We start from the raw sequence: 21,791 nt of genomic DNA, 5'->3' as shown, positions 1-21,791 counted from the left end.
AAGGGCAGGAAAAAAGTCAGGGAAAAAAGGGAGGGAAAAAAGTCAGGGAAAAAAGAGCAGGAAAAAAGGGTGGGGGGAAAAAGGGCAGGGAAAAAAGTCAGGGAAAAAAATGGGGGAAAAAAGGTGGGGAATAAAGAGTGGGAAAAAAGGGTGGAGAAAGAAAGAGCGAGGAAAAAAAGGCAGAAAAAAGTGGAAAAAAGGGCAGGAAAAAAGGGGTGGAAGGAAAGAGGGGGAAAAAGGGGGGAAAAGGGGGAAAAAAAGGGGGAAAAGGGGGGAAGGGTGGGAAAAAAAGGGTGGGGAAAAAGGGGGGGGAAAAATGGGGAAAAAGGGCGGGGAAAAAAGGGAAAAAAAGGGGTGGGGAAAAAAGAGGTGGGAAAAAGGGCAGTAAAAAAATGGAAGGAGAAAAAAAGAGGGAGAAAAAAAGAGGGAGAAAAAGGGGGGGGAAGGAGGGAAAAAGGGGGAAAAGGGGGGAGAAGGGGGGGAAAAAAAGGGTGGGGAAAAAAGGGCGGGAGAAAAAGAGGAGGGGAAAAAAAAAAGAGGTGGGAAAAAAGAGGCGGGGAAAAAAAAGGGCAGGAAAAAAAGGAGGGAGAAAAAAGGGGAAAAAAAATGGGAAAAAAGGGGGGGAAGAGGGAAGGGGAAAAAAGGGTGAGGAAAAAAGGCGGGAAAAAAGGGCGGGGGGAAAAAAGGGCAAGGGGGAAAAAGGGCAGGGGGGAAAAAAGGGCAGGGGGAAAAAAGGGCATCCAGAGCTCACCCCGCTGTCCCCAGCGGCGGGCAGGGCGCACTGGCGCACCAGGAACTCCAGCAGGGCCTCCCCGCCCGGCTGCTCCAGGTAGCCGTGGTGGGCCATGGCGCTGATCACCTGCACCAGCGCCCGCCGCACCTGCATGGGGAGGGAACCGCGTCAGAGACCCAAAGGGTTCGGGATTTGCGCGTTCCGGGGTTGCCAAGGGACTCCGGGGGGCTTCTGCAGGCCTTTCGCACTGTGGTAGTTCGGTCTGGGCCTTCCCCGGTGACCAGTTTGTAACCAAGGAAGTGCCCAGATTTACCCGGTATTCCCTAGGATTTTTAGGTAAGCCGGGGTATAAGAAGGCCTGGTGAGGCCTAGTGAGGCCTAGTACGGCTTAGTGAGGCCTGGTAAGGCCTAGTGAGGCCTGGTAAGGCCTAGTGAGGCCTAGTGAGGCCTAGTAAGGCCTTGCGGACCTTGGGAGGCGGAGGTTGCCGGCGGTCGTTCCAGCGCAACTTTCTGTTGTCCTGTGGTAGTTTGGTCTGGGCCTTCCCCGGTGACCAGTTTGTAACCAAGGAAGTGCCCAGATTTACCCGGTATTCCCTAGGATTTTTACGTAATCCGGGGTATAAGAAGAAAGGAGGAGAGGTTTTTGCCTCTCTTTCCTTCTGGCAGCTTTGGAGGTGCAGGTTTCCCTGCTGTTGAGTCTGTCGTGTTGGGGAGTGAGGCCTGGTGAGGCCTAGTGAGGCCTAGTAAGGCTTAGTGAGGCCTGGTAAGGCCTAGTGAGGCCTGGTAAGGCCTAGTGAGGCCTAGTGAGGCCTAGTGAAGCCTGGTGAGGCCTAGTGAGTCCTAGTGAGTCCTAGTGAGGCCTGGTAAGGCCTGGTGAGGCCTAGTGAGGCCTGGTGAGGCCTGGTGAGGCCTGGTGAGGCCTAGTGAGGCCTAGTGAGGCCTAGTGAGGCCTGGTGAGGCCTGGTGAGACCTAGTGAGGCCTAGTGAGGCCTAGTGAGGCCTAGTGAGGCCTAGTGAGGCCTAGTGAGGCCTAGTAAAGCCTAGTGAGGCCTAGTTAACATGTTGGGTCCTCGATGTGGGAACGTGCCCAGATCTGTGGGTGGCTTGGTCGAGGTTGTATGGGAGAAGACACACAAAATTTATGCCTTTTGGACATTCCCGTTACGTCAGAAATTCCTACGTGCACAGTATGTCTAAAGTGGAAAATAATTTAATGCAAAGTAACACATACTTTGCTGGAAGAACATTTTAGGAGCGCTGGTTAATGTCATGTCCTGTTCTGCTCACTGGAACAAAGGCCTTGTTACAGAAAGAACAGGAGTAGCACACACAGAGTAATAAATTAGGTAAACTAGAGGTTTGAATAAGATTTAGAAGGCCCAGAGCCAGGATTTTGCAAGCTTGAAGAATTCAGGTCACCTAATTGAAGAGGTCAAATTGAGGAAGACATCCATGACAACCACCAGGGGGATGAAGGCTTGAGGAGAAGACCCCCAGTTTAAACTGTTAAAATAAACCCTACCTATATATGTTTAACTTCTAAAAATAAACCCTACCTATATACATTTAAACTGTGAAAATAAACCCTACCTGTATATGTTTAACTTGTAAAAATAAACCCTACCTATATATGTTTAACTTGTAAAAATAAACCCTACCTATATATGTTTAAACTGTTAAAATAAACCCTATTTATATATGTGTAAATTGTTAAAATAAACCTCACCTATATATGTTTAAATTGTTAAAATAAACCCTACTTATATATCTTTAAATTGTTAAAATAAACCCTACATATATATGTTTAAATTGTTAAACTAAACCCTACATATATATGTTTAAATTGTTAAAACTAAACCTCACCTATATATGTTTAAGTTGTTAAATTAAAGCCTACCTATTTGGGTTTAAATTGTTAAAATAAACCTTACTTTTATATGTTTAAATTCTTAAAATAAACCCTACCTATATATGTTTAAACTGTTAAAATAAACCCTATCTATTTATATTTAAATTGTTAAAATAAACCCTACCTATATATGTTTAAATTGTTAAAATAAACCCTACCTATGTATGTTTAAATTGTTAAAATAAACCCTACCTATATACATTTAAATTGTTAAAATAAACCCTACCTATATATGTTCAAATTCTAAAAATAAACCCTACCTATTTATGTTAAAATTGTCAAAATAAACCCTACATATATAGTTTTAAACTGTTTAAAATAAACCCTACCTGTATATTTTTAAATATTTAAAATAAACCCTACCTATATACCTTTAAATTGTAAAAATAAACTCTGTCTATATATTTTTAAATTGTTAAAATAAACCCTACCTTTATATGTTTAAATTGTTAAAATAAACCCTACCTGTATATTTTTAAATATTTAAAATAAACCCTACCTATATACGTTTAAATTGTAAAAATAAACTCTGTCTATATATTTTTAAATTGTTAAAATAAACCCTACCTTTATATGTTTAAATTGTCAAAATAAACCCTACCTATGTATGTTTAAACTGTTAAAATAAACCCTATCTATTTATATTTAAATTGTTAAAATAAACCCTACCTATATATGTTTAAACTGTTAAAATAAACCCTATCTATTTATATTTAAATTGTTAAAATAAACCCTACCTATATATGTTTAAATTGTTAAAATAAACCCTACCTATGTATGTTTAAATTGTTAAAATAAACCCTATTTATATATGTTTAAACTGTTAAAATAAACCCTACCTATATACATTTAAATTGGTAAAATAAACCCTACCTATATATGTTTAAATTGTTAAAATAAACCCTACCTATATATGTGTAAATTGTTAAAATAAACCTCACCTATATATGTTTAAATTCTTAAACTAAACCCTACCTATTTATGTTTAAACTGTTAAAATAAACCCTATCTGTATATGTTTCAATTATTAAAATAAACCCTACCTATATATTTTTAAATATTGAAAATAAACCCTACCTATACACCTTTAAATTGTTAAAATAAACCCTACCTGTATATTTTTAAAGATTTAAAATAAACCCTACCTATATACCTTTAAATTCTAAAAATAAACTCTACCTATATATTTTTAAAGATTTAAAATAAACCCGACCTTGTTGTTGCTGTCCTGGAGAGGGAGTTTCATGAAGGAGAGGATAAAGGGCTTCTTGATTTCCATCTGGGAAGCTGGAAAACAGAGAGGACACACTCTGAAACTCAGGATTGATCCCAAAAAACCCCCTTTTCCTAACGGAGAGGGTTTGGTCCCTCGCTCCCAGCTGGCTGGGCTGGGGAATTCCAGGCAATTCCAGGGAATTCCAGCCCTGCCCGTGTCCCCAAGTGCCACCTCCCCAGGGATGGGGATCCAGGGCTGGGCAGCCCCTTCCCAGGAGGGATTTTTCCCAATATCCCAAATAAACCTCCCCTGGCACAGTTTGGGGTCGTTTCCTCTCGTCCTGTCCCTGTTTTCTGGGAGCAGAGCCTGATCCCACATGGATCCACCCTCCTGTCCCCCTGGATTCCCTCTGATCCTGACTCCACAGCCAGGGGTGGGTTGAATTCCTCATCCCAATCCCAAAATGGGCTCCTGATCCTGATCCTGACCCCACAGCCAGGAGTGGGTTAAATTCCTCATCCCAATCCCAGGCTGGACCTCTGATCCTGATCCTGACCCCTCAGCCAGGGGTGGCTTCAATTCCTCATCCCAATCCCAAAATGGGCTCCTCATCCTGATCCTGCATCCAGGGGTGGGTTGAATTCCTCATCCCAATCCCAAAATGGACTCCTCATCCTGATCCTTCTCCTGCAGCCAGGAGTGGGTTGAATTCCTCATCCCAATCCCAAAATGGGCTCCTGATCCTGACCCCTCAGTCAGGGGTGGGTTGAATTCCTCATCCCAATCCCAGGTTGGGTTCTTTCTCCTGACCCTGCATCCAGGAGTGGGTTGAATTCCTCATCCCAATCCCAAACTGGGCTCCTGATCCTTCTCCTGACCCCTCAGTCAGGGGTGGGTTGAATTCCTCATCCCAATCCCAGGCTGGACCTCTGATCCTGATCCTGACCCCTCAGCCAGGGGTGGGTTGGATTCCTCATCCCAATCCCAAAATGGGCTCCTGATCCTGACCCCTCAACCAGGGCTGGGTTGAATTCCTCATCCCAATCCCAAAATGGGCTCCTCATCCTGATCCTGACCCCACAGCCAGGAGTGGGTTGAATTCCTCATCCCAATTCCAGGCTGGGCTCCTGATCCTGACCCTGCATCCAGGGGTGGGTTGAATTCCTCATCCCAATCCCAAAATGGGCTCCTGATCCTGATCCTTCTCCCACAGCCAGGAATGGGTTGAATTCCTCATCCCAATCCCAGGATGGGCTCCTAATCCTGATCCTGCATCCAGGGGTGGGTTGAATTCCTCATCCCAATCCCAGCCTGGGATCCTGATCCTTCTCCTGACCCCTCAGCCAGGGGTGGGTTGAATTCCTCATCCCAATCCCAGGCTGGGAGCAGAGCTTGATCCTGACCCTGCAGCCAGGAATGGGTTGAATTCCTCATCCCAATCCCAAAATGGGCTCCTGATCCTTCTCCCACAGCCAGGGGTGGCTTCAATTCCTCATCCCAATCCCAAAATGGGCTCCTGATTCTGACCCTGCATCCAGGAGTGGGTTGAATTCCTCATCCCAATCCCAGGCTGGGATCCTGATCCGGACACTGCATCCAGGGGTGGGTTGAATGCCTCATCCCAATCCCAAAATGGGTTCTTGATCCTGATCTTGACCCCTCAGCCAGGGGTGGGTTGGATTCCTAATCCCAATCCCAAAATGGGCTCCTGATCCTGACTCCACAGCCAGGGGTGGGTTGAATTCCTCATCCCAATCCCAGGCTGGGCTCTTTCCCCTGATCCTGACCCCTCAGCCACGGGTGGGTTGAATTCCTCATCCCAATCCCAAATTGGGCTCCTGATCCTGATCCTGACCCTGCAGCCAGTAGTGGGTTGAATTCCTCATCCCAATCCCAGCCTGGGATCCTGATCCTTCTCCCACATCCAGGGGTGGGTTGAATTCCTCATCCCAATCCCAGGCTGGGCTCCTGATCCTGACCCTGCAGCCAGGGGTGGCTTCAATTCCTCATCCCAATCCCAAAATGGGCTCCTCATCCTGATCCTGACCCCACAGCCAGGAGTGGGTTGGATTCCTCATCCCAATCCCAGCCTGGGATCCTGATCCTGACCCTGCAGCCAGGGGTGGGTTGAATTCCTCATCCCCTGTTCCTCAAGGTGATCCTCAAGGTCCCTTCCAACCCAAGCCATTCCATGACTCCAGGGTCATCCATTCCCACTGCCTGGTGGCCCTCAGTGGTTTGAAGCTCCCTGAGGAGCCTTTTCCCTGTTTTAATGAGGAATTTAATCACCCTGGAGCCACTAATTCCAACCGGGAGCGTCCCGGTGGGGTCAGTCCTGGCGGGTTGGGTGTAGGACAGGGAATATTTGAGGATTGGTTTGTCCCTGCTGTGGGATGGATGGAAATCAGAGTCATCCCGGGATGGGTTGGGCTGGGAATGACCTTTGAGGTCCTGGAGGAACTCGGTGATCCTCAAGGTCCCTTCCAACCCAAGCCATTCCATGACTCCAGGATCAGCCATTCCCACCCCCTGCCGTGGGCAGGGACACCTCCCACCATCCCAGGGTTGATCCAACCTGCCCTTTGGACTCTTCCAGGGATGGAGCAGCCACAGCTCCTCTGGGAATTCCATCCCAGCCCCTCCCCACCCTCCCAGCCAGGAATCCCTTCCCAATATCCCACCTAACCCTGTGAAGCCATTCCCTGTGTGCTGTCCCTCCAGCCCTTGTCCCCAGTCCCTCTCCAGCTCTCCTGGAGCCCCTTCAGGCCCTGGAAGGATCCTCAAGGTCCCTTCCAACCCAAGCCATTCCATGACTCCAGGATCAGCCATTCCCAGCCCCTGCCGTGGGCAGGGACACCTCCCACTGGGCCCAACCCCATCCCTGGGGGACCCCACTGGTGACCAGATCCCAGCTGGATGCAGCTCCATCCCCACCACTCTCTGGCACCTCCAGCCAGTTCCTGACCCAGCCCAGAGTCCCCCTGTCCAATCCACGGCCCGACAGCTTTTCCAGGAGTCTCCCACGGGACACGGTGTCCAAGGTTCATTCCTCATCCCAATCCCAGCAGGGCCTCGTGGAAAGGGACCCCCTGGGAGGAAGGATTGATCCCTGGATCCCCCCCAAGGACTCACGGGCGCTGTTGATGATCTGCCTCATGATGAGCAGGGTCCCCACACGGGTCCTCTCGTTGCTGCTCTCCAGCTTTGGGAGCAGGAAGGCCAGGACACGGTCTGGGAACGAACAGGCTGTGGGATGAGAAGCGTCCATCAGGGATGCAGGTCCCCCCCCAGGAGTTCTCCAGCCCCTTTCCCGGCTCCATTCCCAATCCCTGGACACGCTCCAGCCCTTCCATGTCCTGCCCTGGGGACCCCAAACCTGCCCCAGGCTTGGAGGTGCCCCAGCAGTGCCAGCACAGGGGGGGATCCCACCCCTGAGGATCCATCCCTGAGGATCCCACCCCTGAGGATCCATCCCTGAGGATCCATCCCTGAGGATCCATCCCTGATGATCCATCCCTGAGGATCCCATCCCTGAGGATCCATCCCCGAGGATCCATTTCTCAGGATCCATCCCTGGTGATCCCATCCCTGAGGATCCATCCCTGAGGATCCACCCCTGAGGATCCATCCCTGATGATCCATCCCTGATGATCCCACCCCTGAGGATCCCATCCCTGATGATCCATCCCTCAGGATCCATCCCTGAGGATCCATCCCTGAGGATCCCATCCCTGAGGATCCATCCCTGAGGAACCCATCCCTGAGGATCCATCCTTCAGAATCCCATCCCTGAGGATCCCACCCCTGATGATCCATCCCTCAGGATCCATCCCTGAGGATCCATCCCTGATGATCCCATCCCTGAGGATCCATCCCTGAGGAACCCATCCCTGAGGATCCATCCTTCAGAATCCCATCCCTGAGGATCTCACCCTTGAGGATCCATCCCTCATGATCCCATCCCTGACAATCCATCCCTGATGATCCATCCCTGAGGATCCATCCTTCAGAATTCCACTCCTGATGATCCATTCCTCATGATCCCACCCCTGACAATCCATCCCTGATGATCCCATCCCTGAGGATCCATCCCTGAGGATCCATCCCTGACAATCCATCCCTGAGGATCCATCCCTCAGGATCCCATTTCCTCTCATCCTGTCCCTTGTTCCCTGGGAGCAGAGCCCAATCCCACCTGGATCCACCCTCCTGTCCCCCTGGAATTCCCCACGAAGGCTGAGCCCCCCCCCAGCTCCCTCAGGAGTTCTCCAGACCCTTCCCAGCTCCATTCCCATCCCTTGTGGGGGGGCTCTGAGCCCACCCTGCTCTTCCCACCCATCCCTGAACTTTCCCCCCCCAGCACTTCCAGAGCTTTCCCTGAACTCTCCCAGGAGGAGGAGCTGGAGGAGTGGAAACCAACCCCTCCCCCGACAAGCGCTGCCCCGTCTGTCCAAATATTTGGGTGGCTAAAAATAACCCCCCACCCCACCCCCCCAGTCTGGGGCTGCTGGAACTGGGGCGACGCTCCTGGGAACTGGGGGAGGGAGGGAAACGCTGCTGCTTCCAGGCGGGAATTTGCTCGGGAAAAGGCAGCTGGGCCCGTGGGTTTGGGAATCCCGGCAGGGAAAGGGACACACGGAGCCCCAACTGTGACTCAGCAGCAGCTCCTCACCCCCCCCCCTCAGAGCTGCTCTTTTTTGGCAGATTCCATCTGTTCGGGGAGCAGGGACAGCGCCGGGGGGAGGCAGAGCTGGGAATGTGGGAATGAGGGAATGAGGGAGGTTGGAAAAGCCCTCGGAGCTCACCGGGTCCAGCCAGCACTGCCCGGGCCACCCCTGCCCGTGTCCCCAAGTGCCACCTCCCCAGGGATGCTCCATCCCCCCCCAGGGATGGGGATCCAGGGCTGGGCAGCCCCTTCCCAGCAGGGATTTTCCCCAATATCCCAAATAAACCTCCCCTGAGACCATTTCCTCTCATCCTGTCCCTTGTTCCCTGGGAGCAGAGCCCGATCCCACCTGGATCCACCCTCCTGTCCCCCTGGATTCCCTCTGATCCCCCTTTTCTCCAGGCTGAGCCCCCCCAGCTCCCTCCCAGGAGTTCTCCAGACCCTTTCCCAGCTCCATTCCCATCCCTGGACACGCTCCAGCCCCTCCATGTCCTGCCCTGGGGACCCCAAACCTGCCCCAGGCTTGGAGGTGCCCCAGCAGTGCCAGCACAGGGGGGGATCCCACCCCTGAGGATCCATCCCTGAGGATCCATCCCTGAGGATCCATCCCTGAGGATTCATCCTTGAGGATCCATCCCTGAGAATCTCACCCCTGATGATCCATCCCTGAGGATCCATCCCTGAGGATCCATCCCTGAGGATCCCATCCCTGAGGATCCACCCCTGAGGATCCATCCCTGAGGATTCATCCTTGAGGATCCATCCCTGAGGATCCATTCCTGATGATCCCATCCCTGAGGATCCATCCCTGAGAATCTCATCCCTGATGATCCCACCCCTGATGATCCCATCCCTGATGATCCATCCCTGACAATTCATCCCTGAGGATCCATCCCTGATGATCCCACCCCTGAGGATCCATCCCTGATGATCCCACCCCTGAGGATCCATCCCTGGGGATCCCATCCCTGAGGATCCATCCCTGAGGATCCATCCCTCAGGATCCATCCCTCAGGGAAGCAGTTCCCCTCAGGGACAGAGACACAGAATTATGGAATAGTTTGGGAGGGAAAAATCCCCCCTCTGAGCCCACCAGGTCCCTCCACCCCTGCCCGTGTCCCCAAGTGCCACCTCCCCAGGGATGCTCCATCCCCCCCCAGGGATGGGGATCCAGGGCCGGGCAGCCCCTTCCCAGCAGGGATTTTCCCCAATATCCCAAATAAACCTCCCCTGAGACCATTTCCTCTCATCCTGTACCTCGTTCCCTGGGAGCAGAGCCCGATCCCACCTGGATCCACCCTCCTGTCCCCCTGGATTCCCTCTGATCCCCCTTTTCTCCAGGCTGAGCCCCCCCCCCAGTTCCCTCAGGAGTTCTCCAGACCCTTCCCAGCTCCGTTCCCAATCCCTTGGATACATCTCCTGCCCAGTCCAATCAAGGAGGACCTCGCTGAGCTCTGAACATCTCCCAAAACAGGACCCGGCACCGAGGATGGGATTCATGGAATCCTGGAATGGTTTGGGTGGGAAGGGACCTTAAAGCCCACCCAGTCTCACCCCCTTGGAAGGGACACCTCCCACCAGCCCAGGTTGCTCCAACCTGGCCTTGGACACCTCCAGGGATGCCCCCTGGAATCGTGGAATCACAGGCTGGGATCCCTTTGGAAGGGAATCACAGGCTGGGATTCCTTTGGATCATCCCTTGCTGGAAGGGATTTTAAGGATCATCTCATCCCACCCCTCTTGCCGAGGCCAGGGACAACTTCCACCAGCCCAGGTTGCTCCAACCTGGACTTGGACACCGCCAGGGATGCTCCATGGAATCATGGAATCACAGGCTGGGATTCCTTTGGATCATCCCTTGCTGGAAAGGTTTTTAAGGATCATCTCATCCCACCCCTCTTGCCGAGGCCATGGACACCTCCCACCAGCCCAGGTTGCTCCAACCTGGTCTTGGACACCTCCAGGAATGCTTCCCTGGAATCATGGAATCACAGGGCTGCTTTGGAAGGGATCATCCCTTCCTGGAAAGGTTTTTAAGGATCATCTCATCCCACCCCTCTTGCCAAGGTCAGGGACAACTTCCACCAGCCCAGGTTGCTCCAAACCCTGCCCAACCTGGCCTTGGACACCTCCAGGGATGCCCCCTGGAATCATGGAATCATGGGTTGCTTTGGAAGGGATCATCCCTTCCTGGAAGGGATTTTAAGGATCATCTCATCCCACCCTCCTTGTCAAGGCCAGGGACAACTTCCACCAGCCCAGGTTGCTCCAACCTGGCCTTGGACACACCCAGGGATGTTCCCTGGAATCATGGAATCATGGGCTGCTTTGGAAAGGATCATCCCTTGCTGGAAGGGATTTTAAGGATCATCTCATCCCACCCTCCTTGCCAAGGCCAGGGACACCTCCCACCATCCCAGGTTGCTCCAGCCCCATCCCTGGAATGCTGTGCTGCTGCAGGACCCAGCTCTGGAGGCCTCAGTGGGATTCTCCAGCTCCAAAGGCTCCGGAGAAACCGCTGGAACCAAGGCAAGTGCTCTGGGAATGTCCCTGGAGGGGACAATCCCCACCCCCTTCCCTCCCTCCCCCGGCCAGGGGATGTCCAACCCTAAGTCCAGACAAGGCCAGAGGGATCTGATCCCTCAGGATCCCCGTGTCCAGCTCCCTGGAGAGGACCAGGAACACCAGGAGGCCCCCGAGGGGTGTGACCTGTGGCTGCCCCAGGATTTGGGATCGTCCCTCACCCAGGATGGTGAAGCAGCGAAGGACCTCGGTGTGGTTTTTGAGGCTCAGGGGCACCGAGGGATCCGAGGGAGCACAGATCTGTGGGAGAGAGAGAGAGAGAGAGAGGGTCAGGGATGGGTCATCAGGGGTGGGATCATCAGGGATGGATCATCAGGGGTGGGATCATCAGGGGTGAAATAATCAGGGATGGGATCATAAGGGATGGATCCTCAGGGATGGGATCATCAGGGACGGGATGATCAGGGATGGATCATCGGGGATGGATCCTCAGGGATGGATCATGAGGGATGGGATCATCAGGGATGGATCATCAGGGATGGGATCCTCAGGGATGGATCATGAGGGATGGGATGATGAGGGATGGATCATCAGAGATGGATCATCAGGGATGGGATCCTCAGGGATGGATCCTCACGGATGGGATCCTTAAGGATGGATCATCAGGGATGGGATCATCAGGGGTGAAATAATCAGGGATGGATCATCAGAGACAGGATCCTTAAGGATGGATCATCAGGGATGGATCATGAGGGATGGATCATCAGGGATGGATCCTCAGGGATGGGATCATCAGGGGTGGGATCATCAGGGGTGAAATAATCAGGGATGGATCATCAGGGATGGGATCCTCAGGGATGGATCCTCAGGGATGGATCCTCAGGGATGGATCCTCAGGGATGGGATCCTCAGGGATGGATCCTCAGGGATGGGATCATCAGGGATGGGATCATCAGGGTTGGATCCTCAGGGATAGATCCTCAGGGATGGATCCTCAGGGATGGATCCTCAGGGATGGATCCTCAGGGGTGGGATCCCCCCCTGTGCTGGCACTGCTGGGGCACCTCCAAGCCTGGGGCAGGTTTGGGGTCCCCAGGGCAGGACATGGAGGGGCTGGAGCGTGTCCAGGGATGGGAATGGAGCCGGGAAAGGAGCTGGAGAACTCCTGAGGGAGCTGGGGGGCTCAGCCTGGAGAAAAGGGGGATCAGAGGGAATCCAGGGGGACAGGAGGGTGGATCCAGGTGGGATCGGGCTCTGCTCCCAGGGAACAAGGGACAGGATAAAGGGAAACGGTCCCAAGCTGTGCCAGGGGAGGTTTATTTGGGATATTGGGAAAATCCCTGCTGGGAAGGGGCTGCCCAGCCCTGGATCCCCATCCCTGGGGGGGGATGGAGCATCCCTGGGGAGGTGGCACTTGGGGACAAGGACAGGGCTCAGGGGTTGGTTGGACTCGTTGGGCTCAGAGGGATTTTCCAGCCTCAGGAATTCCGGGAGCTCCCCCCGACCCTCGTGCAGACCCCACCCCACGCCCTGGTTCCCACCAGCTCCCCTGGAGCCACTTCCCCAATTCCCACTTCCCCCGCCCCAGGACGTGACCCTGGAGGGCCCAGGGGTGTCATGGGATCCGTCCCCCCCTCGTGACTCCCGTGGGATGGGAGGCAGCAGCTCCCACAGCTTCCCCTCAGCCCCACCCGGAGCCGACCCACCTTCCCCTGGACCTGCTCCCTGTTCCCTCAGCAACCCCTTCCCAGTATCCCACCTAACCCTGGGAAGCCATTCCCTGTGTCCTGGCCCTCCAGCCCTTGTCCCAGGTCCCTCTCCAGCTCTTCCAGAGGCCCTGGAACGGGGTGAGGAGGTGGCAGAGTTTGGGGGTTCCTGACCCCCCTGAGGACCAGGACAAGCCCAGGATGTCCCCTCTGAGCCCTTCCCATCCCTGTGGAGCAGTTTGGGGGTTCCTGACACCCCTGAGGACCAGCAGAACCCTGGAATATCCCCTCCAAGCCTTTCCCATCCCTGGGGAGCAGTTTGGAGGTTCCAGATCCCCCTGAGGACCAGCACAACTCTGGAATATCCCCTCCAAGCCCTTCCCATCCCTCTGGATCAGTTTGGGAGTTCCTGACGCCCCTGAGGACCAGGACAAGCTCAGGATGTCCCCTCAGAGCCCTTCCTATCCCTGTGGAGCAGTTTGGGGGTTCCTGACACCCCTGAGGACCAGCAGAACCCTGGAATATCCCCTCCAAGCCTTTCCCATCCCTGGGGAAGAGTTTGGGAGTTCCTGACCCCCCTGAGGACCAGGACAAGCCCAGGATGTCCCCTCGGAGCCCTTCCCATCCCTCTGGAAGAGTTTGGGAGTTCCTGTCCACCCTGAGGACCTGGAATATCCCCTCCAAGCCTTTCCCATCCCTCTGGAGCAGTTTGGGGGTTCCTGACCCCCCTGAGGACCTGGAATATCCCCTCCAAGCCCTTTCCCATCCCTGGGGAGCAGTTTGGGGGTTCCTGACCCCCCTGAGGACCTGGACAAGCCCAGGATGTCCCCTCTGAGCCCTCTCCATCCCTGGGGACCAGTTTGGGGGTTCAGGAGCCTCCCCTGGGGGTGCAGGAGCCTCACCTGGGGGTGCAGGAGCCTCACCTGGGGGTTCAGGGTCTCACCTGGGGGTTCAGGGGTCTCACCTGGGGGTTCAGGGTCTCACCTGGGGGTTCAGGGGTCTCACCTGGGGGTGCAGGGTGCCCAACAGGGCGTCCAGTTGCCCGTCCAGGCTGCGGCTCCCGATGCCCACGGAGGCTTCCAGGATCTGGGAGAGGCTCTGGGAATGATAGGGGAGGAATTTTTGGGATATTTTGGAAACACTCCCCCCCCCCGGGAGGTCTCAGACCCCAAATCCTCCCCCAGGGAGGTCTCAGAGCCCAAATTCTATTCCAAGGAGGTCTCAGAGCCCAAATTCTATTCAAAGGAAGTCTCAGGGTCCCCAAATCCTCCCCCAGGGAGGTCTCAGACCCCAAATTCTATTCCAAGGGGGTCTCAGATCCCAAATTCTATTCCAAGGGGGTCTCAGACCCCAAATTCTATTCCAAGGAGGTCTCAGACCCCAAATTCTATTCCAAGGAGGTCTCAGACCCCAAATTCTATTCCAAGGAGGTCTCAGACCCCAAATTCTCTTCCAAGGAGGTCACAGACCCCAAATTCTATTCCAAGGAGGTCTCAGACCCCAAATTCTATTCCAAGGAGGTCACAGACCCCAAATTCTATTCCAAGGAGGTCACAGACCCCAAATTCTATTCCAAGGGGGTCTCAGACCCCAAATCCTCCCCCAGGGAGGTCTCGGAGCCCAGATTTCATTCCAAGGAGGTCTCAGACCCCAAATTCTATTCCAAGGAGGTCTCAGACCCCAAATTCTCTTCCAAGGAGGTCTCAGACCCCAAATTCTATTCCAAGGAGGTCACAGACCCCAAATTCTATTCCAAGGAGGTCTCAGACCCCAAATTCTATTCCAAGGAGGTCTCAGACCCCAAATTCTATTCCAAGGAGGTCACAGACCCCAAATTCTATTCCAAGGAGGTCTCAGACCCCAAATTCTATTCCAAGGAGGTCTCAGACCCCAAATTCTATTCCAAGGAGGTCTCAGACCCCAAATTCTATTCCAAGGAGGTCTCAGACCCCAAATTCTCTTCCAAGGAGGTCACAGACTCCAAATTCTATTCCAAGGAGGTCTCAGACCCCAAATTCTATTCCAAGGAGGTCACAGACCCCAAATTCTATTCCAAGGAGGTCTCAGACCCCAAATTCTATTCCAAGGAGGTCTCAGACCCCAAATTCTATTCCAAGGAGGTCTCAGACCCCAAATTCTATTCCAAGGAGGTCTCAGACCCCAAATTCTATTCCAAGGAGGTCTCAGACCCCAAATTCTATTCCAAGGAGGTCTCAGACCCCAAATTCTATTCCAAGGAGGTCTCAGACCCCAAATTCTCTTCCAAGGAGGTCACAGACTCCAAATTCTATTCCAAGGAGGTCTCAGACCCCAAATTCTCTTCCAAGGAGGTCTCAGACCCCAAATTCTATTCCAAGGAGGTCACAGACTCCAAATTCTATTCCAAGGAGGTCTCAGACCCCAAATTCTCTTCCAAGGAGGTCTCAGACCCCAAATTCTATTCCAAGGAGGTCACAGACTCCAAATTCTATTCCAAGGAGGTCTCAGACCCCAAATTCTATTCCAAGGAGGTCTCAGACCCCAAATTCTATTCCAAGGAGGTCTCAGACCCCAAATTCTATTCCAAGGAGGTCACAGACCCCAAATTCTATTCCAAGGAGGTCACAGACCCCAAATTCTATTCCAAGGAGGTCTCAGACCCCAAATTCTATTCCAAGGAGGTCTCAGACCCCAAATTCTATTCCAAGGAGGTCTCAGACCCCAAATTCTATTCCAAGGAGGTCTCAGACCCCAAATTCTATTCCAAGGAGGTCTCAGACCCCAAATTCTCTTCCAAGGAGGTCACAGACTCCAAATTCTATTCCAAGGAGGTCTCAGACCCCAAATTCTATTCCAAGGGGGTCTCAGACCCCAAATTCTATTCCAAGGAGGTCTCAGACCCCAAATTCTCTTCCAAGGAGGTCACAGACTCCAAATTCTATTCCAAGGAGGTCTCAGACCCCAAATTCTATTCCAAGGAGGTCTCAGACCCCAAATTCTCTTCCAAGGAGGTCTCAGACCCCAAATTCTATTCCAAGGAGGTCACAGACCCCAAATTCTATTCCAAGGAGGTCTCAGACCCCAAATTCTATTCCAAGGAGGTCTCAGACCCCAAATTCTATTCCAAGGAGGTCACAGACCCCAAATTCTATTCCAAGGAGGTCTCAGACCCCAAATTCTATTCCAAGGAGGTCTCAGACCCCAAATTCTATTCCAAGGGGGTCTCAGACCCCAAATTCTATTCCAAGGAGGTCTCAGACCCCAAATTCTCTTCCAAGGAGGTCTCAGACCCCAAATTCTATTCCAAGGAGGTCACAGACTCCAAATTCTATTCCAAGGAGGTCTCAGACCCCAAATTCTATTCCAAGGAGGTCTCAGACCCCAAATTCTATTCCAAGGAGGTCTCAGACCCCAAATTCTATTCCAAGGAGGTCACAGACCCCAAATTCTATTCCAAGGAGGTCACAGACCCCAAATTCTATTCCAAGGAGGTCTCAGACCCCAAATTCTATTCCAAGGAGGTCTCAGACCCCAAATTCTATTCCAAGGAGGTCTCAGACCCCAAATTCTATTCCAAGGAGGTCTCAGACCCCAAATTCTATTCCAAGGAGGTCTCAGACCCCAAATTCTATTCCGAGGAGGTCTCAGACCCCAAATTCTCTTCCAAGGAGGTCACAGACTCCAAATTCTATTCCAAGGAGGTCTCAGACCCCAAATTCTATTCCAAGGAGGTCACAGACCCCAAATTCTATTCCAAGGAGGTCTCAGACCCCAAATTCTATTCCAAGGAGGTCACAGACCCCAAATTCTATTCCAAGGAGGTCTCAGACCCCAAATTCTCTTCCAAGGAGGTCTCAGACCCCAAATTCTATTCCAAGGAGGTCACAGACTCCAAATTCTATTCCAAGGAGGTCTCAGACCCCAAATTCTATTCCAAGGGGGTCTCAGACCCCAAATTCTCTTCCAAGGAGGTCTCAGACCCCAAATTCTATTCCAAGGAGGTCACAGACTCCAAATTCTATTCCAAGGGGGTCTCAGACCCCAAATTCTATTCCAAGGAGGTCTCAGACCCCAAATTCTCTTCCAAGGAGGTCTCAGACCCCAAATTCTATTCCAAGGAGGTCACAGACTCCCAAATTCTATTCCAAGGAGGTCTCAGACCCCAAATTCTATTCCAAGGAGGTCTCAGACCCCAAATTCTATTCCAAGGAGGTCTCAGACCCCAAATTCTATTCCAAGGAGGTCTCAGACCCCAAATTCTATTCCAAGGAGGTCTCAGACCCCAAATTCTATTCCAAGGAGGTCTCAGACCCCAAATTCTATTCCGAGGAGGTCTCAGACCCCAAATTCTCTTCCAAGGAGGTCACAGACTCCAAATTCTATTCCAAGGAGGTCTCAGACCCCAAATTCTATTCCAAGGAGGTCACAGACTCCAAATTCTATTCCAAGGAGGTCTCAGACCCCAAATTCTATTCCAAGGAGGTCACAGACCCCAAATTCTATTCCAAGGAGGTCTCAGACCCCAAATTCTCTTCCAAGGAGGTCTCAGACCCCAAATTCTATTCCAAGGAGGTCACAGACTCCAAATTCTATTCCAAGGAGGTCTCAGACCCCAAATTCTATTCCAAGGGGGTCTCAGACCCCAAATTCTCTTCCAAGGAGGTCTCAGACCCCAAATTCTATTCCAAGGAGGTCACAGACTCCAAATTCTATTCCAAGGAGGTCTCAGAGCCCAAATTCTATTCCAAGGAGGTCTCAGACCCCAAATTCTATTCCAAGGAGGTCTCAGACCCCAAATTCTCTTCCAAGGAGGTCTCAGACCCCAAATTCTATTCCAAGGAGGTCACAGACCCCAAATTCTATTCCAAGGAGGTCACAGACCCCAAATTCTATTCCAAGGAGGTCACAGACCCCAAATTCTATTCCAAGGGGGTCTCAGACCCCAAATCCTCCCCCAGGGAGGTCTCGGAGCCCAGATTTCATTCCAAGGAGGTCTCAGACCCCAAATTCTATTCAAAGGAGGTCACAGACTCCAAATTCTATCCCAAGGAATTCTCAGCCTCCCAGCCCCTCACCCAGGGGGGGTCCCAGCCCCCCAAATCCACACCCAGGGAAGTCTCAGCCTCCCCAGTTCCACATCTAGGGAGGTCTCAGCCCCCCAAATCCTAACCCAGGGGGTCTCATCTCCCTCAATTCCACACCCAGAGGGGGTCTCAGCCTCCCAAATCCACACCCAGGGGGGTCCCAGCCCCCCAAATTCACAGCCAGGGAGGTCTCAGCCCCACGATTCCACATCCAGGGAGGTCTCAGGGTCCCCAATTCCACACCCAGGGATGTCCCAACCCCCCAAATCCACATCCAAGGAGGTTTCCTGGCATGGATTTCAGGCCATTCCCTCTCCTCCTGTCCCTCTTTCCCTGGGATCAGAACCTGACGCCCCCCCCCCCCTCTCCCAGCTCCCCCCTCCTGTCAGGGGGTTTTAGGGATCCAAAAGGTCCCCCCTGATCCCCCTTTTCTCCCCTTTTCCCCAGGCTGAGCCCCCCCCCCAGCTCCCTCAGCCCCTTCCCTGTGCTCCAACCCCTTCCCCAGCTCATTCCCTGGACATTCCAACCCCGGGATTTGGGACAGGGAGGCCCCCTGCTCACCTTGGAGATGTAAAAGGCCTCGGAGTGTTTCTTGTAGAGGCCCAGGATCCCGGGAATGAGCTTTGGGAGCTGCTCCTCCAGCTTCTCACTGGGCATCAGGTAACTCATGGGCCCCAGGGCCTCCACCACGGCCAGCCTGAGCTGCAGGGAGGGCAGGGAGGGTCAGAGACCCCCCAAATCCACACCCAGGGGGGGCTGAGACCCCCCAAATCCACACCCAGGGGGGGTTGAGACCCCCCAAATCCACACCCAGGGATGTCCCAACCACCCCACTCCACGGCCAAGGGGGTCTCAGCCCCACAAATCCTCTCCCCAGGGGGGTCTCAGGCCCCCAAATCCACACCCAGGGGGTTCAAGCCCACCAAATTCATACCCAGGGATGTCCCAACCACCCAAATCCACAACCAGGGGGGTCTCAGCCCCACAAATCCTCTCCCCAGGGGGGTCTCAGCCCCCCAAATCCACACCCAGAGGAGTCTCAGTCCTCCAACTCCTAACCCAGGGAGGTCCCAGCCCCCTAAATCCACACTCAGAGGAGTCTCATCCCCCCCAAATCCACACCCAGGGATGTCCCAACCACCCAACTCCACACCCAAGGAGGTCTCAGCCCCCCAAATCCTCTCCCCAGGGGGGTCTCAGCTCCCCAGTTTCACACCCAGGGGGTTCAAGCCCACCAAATTCATACCCAGGGATGTCCCAACCACCCAAATCCACACCCAAGGAGGTCTCATCCCCCCCAAATCCACACCCAGGGATGTCCCAACCACCCAACTCCACACCCAAGGAGGTCTCAACCCCACAAATCCTCTCCCCAGGGGGGTCTCAGTCTCCCCAATTCCACACCCAGGGGGTCTCTTCCCCCTCAAATCCACACCCAGGGGGTCTCTTCCCCCCACAAATCTACACCCAGGGGGGTCTCAGCCTCCCCAGTTCCACACCCAGAGGGTCCAAACCCACCAATTCCACACCCAGAAGAGTCTCAGCCTCCGAAATCCACACCCGGGGGGGGCTCAGACCCCCCAAATCCACACCCAGGGAGGTCCCAACCACCCAACTCCACGGCCAAGGGGGTCTCAGCCCCACAAATCCTCTCCCCAGGGGGGTCTCAGCCCCCCAGTTTCACACCCAGGGGGTCCAAGTCCATCAATTCCACACCCAGAAGAGTCTCAGCCTCCCAAATTCTCACCCAGGGAGGTTTCAGCCCCCCAAATCCACACCCAGGGGGTTCAAGCCCACCAAATTCATACCCAGGGATGTCCCAACCACCCAAATCCACAACCAGGGGGGTCTCAGCCCCACAAATCCTCTCCCAAGGGGGGTCTCAGCCCCCCAAATCCACACCCAGAGGAGTCTCAGTCCTCCAACTCCTCCCCCAGGGAGGTTTCAGTCCCCCAAATCCTCATCCAGGGGGTCTCAGCCCCCCAAATCCACACTCAGGGGGGCTCAGACCCCCCAAATCCACACCCAGGGATGTCCCAACCACCCAAATCCACACCCAAGGAGGTCTCTTCCCCCCCAGATCCACACCCGGGGGGGCTCAGACCCCCCAAATCCACACCCAGGGATGTCCCAACCACCCAAGTCCACGCCCAAGGAGGTCTCAACCCCCCAACTCCACACCCAGGGAGGTCCCAACCACCCAACTCCACATCCAAGGAGGTCTCAACCCCACAAATCCTCTCCCCAGGGAGGTCCCACCCCTCCAAATCCTCACCCAGGGAGGTCCCACCCCTCCAAACCCTCACCCAGGGAGGTCCCACCCCTCCAAACCCTCACCCAGGGAGGTCCCACCCCTCCAAACCCTCACCCAGGGAGGTCTCAGCCCCCCAGCTCCTCGTTCACAGAGGTCTCAGGGTCCCCAGATCCTCCCCCAGGGTGGGTCCCAACCCCCCAAATCCTCACCCAGGGATGTCCCAACCACCCAACTCCACATCCAAGGAGGTCTCAACCCCACAAATCCTCTCCCCAGGGAGGTCCCACCGCCCCAAACCCTCACCCAGGGAGGTCCCAGCCCCCCAAACCCTCACCCAGGGAGGTCCCAGCCCCCCAAACCCACACCCAGGGAGGTCCCAGCCCCCCAAACCCTCACCCAGGGAGGTCCCATCACCCCAAACCCTCACCCAGGGATGTCCCAACCACCCAAGTCCACGCCCAAGGAGGTCTCAACCCCCCAAATCCTCACCCAGGGAGGTCCCAACCACCCAACTCCACACCCAAGGAGGTCTCAACCCCACAAATCCTCTCCCCAGGGAGGTCCCAGCCCCCCAAACCCACACCCAGGGAGGTCCCAGCCCCCCAAACCCACACCCAGGGAGGTCCCACCCCCCCAAATCCTCACCCAGGGAGGTCCCACCCCCCCTAAATCCACACCCAGGGAGGTCCCACCCCCCCAAACCCACACCCAGGGGGTCCCAGCTCCCCCAGTTTCCCCCCCCTGCCCACCTTGGCCTCGCGGTGCTGGATCCAGCCGTTGAAGAGCACCTCGTAGGCGCAGAAGATCTCGTTGGAGAAGGTGTCCTTCCTCACCGTGGGGTCGGGGGCCTTGTCCAGGTTGGCCAAATACTCCTGGATGCTCTCACTGAAGTGCTGCAGGGCTGGGACACACATCCCACAGAGGGTCAGAATTCCCAAATCCCACAGGGGGGGTCAGAATTCCCAAATCCCACAGGGGGGGTCAAAATTTGGGGGGGTTCAGAACCACCACCCCCCCCAAAAAACCAGCTGGTGGAGGTGCTGTTGGACTGGGAGCATCTCCAGGGACTGGGAGGCACCAGGAAGCTCCAGGTCCTCGACATTCCTGAGGGATGTGGAGCTGCTGGAGTGAATCCAGAGGGGACAGGGAGATGCTCCCAGGGCTCTGGAGCCAGGCTGGGAGGGCTGGGAATGTTCACCTGGAGAAGGGGAAGGATCCAGGGAGAGCTTGGAGCACATTCCAGGGCCTGAAGGGGCTCCAGGAGAGCTGGAGAGGGACTGGGGACAAGGGCTGGAGGGACAGCACACAGGGAATGGCTTCCCAGGGTTAGGTGGGATATTGGGAAGGGATTCCTGGCTGGGAGGGTGGGGAGGGGCTGGGATGGAATTCCCAGAGGAGCTGTGGCTGCCCCTGGATCCCTGGGAGTGTCCAAGGGCAGGCTGGATCACCCTGGGCTGGAATTAAAGTGTCCCTGCCCCTGGAATTAAATGATCTTTAAGGTTTTTCCACCCAAACCCTCCCCTGGGACTCGTTTTGAGGCGGTTCCAGAGGTGTCACCCCTCATTCCAGAGGTGTCACCCCTCACTCCAGAGGTGTCACCCCTCATTCCAGAGGTGTCACCCCTCACTCCAGAGGTGTCACCCCTCATTCCAGAGGTGTCACCCCTCACTCCAGAGGTGTCACCCCTCATTCCAGAGGTGTCACCCCTCATTCCAGAGGTG

The 21,791-nt window shown here is 54.1% G+C and overlaps 1 protein-coding gene across 1 annotated transcript in view; it reads right to left on the bottom strand.

The window, feature by feature from the left end:
* The window catches only part of MROH1 (maestro heat like repeat family member 1), an 84,675-nt gene extending 63,691 nt beyond the window's left edge, over window positions 1-20,984 (bottom strand). Inside the window, exons 1-7 of the mRNA XM_032700963.1 lie at window positions 20,820-20,984; window positions 18,378-18,518; window positions 13,759-13,851; window positions 11,269-11,347; window positions 6,991-7,104; window positions 3,856-3,929; window positions 752-880 (exon numbers count right to left, since the gene is read on the bottom strand). Of these exons, the coding sequence (XP_032556854.1) occupies window positions 752-880; window positions 3,856-3,929; window positions 6,991-7,104; window positions 11,269-11,347; window positions 13,759-13,851; window positions 18,378-18,518; window positions 20,820-20,984 (795 nt within the window). The remainder of the gene's footprint in view (window positions 1-751; window positions 881-3,855; window positions 3,930-6,990; window positions 7,105-11,268; window positions 11,348-13,758; window positions 13,852-18,377; window positions 18,519-20,819) is intronic.
* Between the last annotated feature and the right edge of the window lie 807 nt (window positions 20,985-21,791).

Source organism: Chiroxiphia lanceolata, chromosome 1, assembly GCF_009829145.1.
Source record: "Chiroxiphia lanceolata isolate bChiLan1 chromosome 1, bChiLan1.pri, whole genome shotgun sequence".
NCBI lineage: Eukaryota > Metazoa > Chordata > Aves > Passeriformes > Pipridae > Chiroxiphia > Chiroxiphia lanceolata.
The sequence above is the reverse complement of the archived record's forward strand: the minus strand, read 5'-3'. Positions and strand labels throughout refer to the sequence as shown.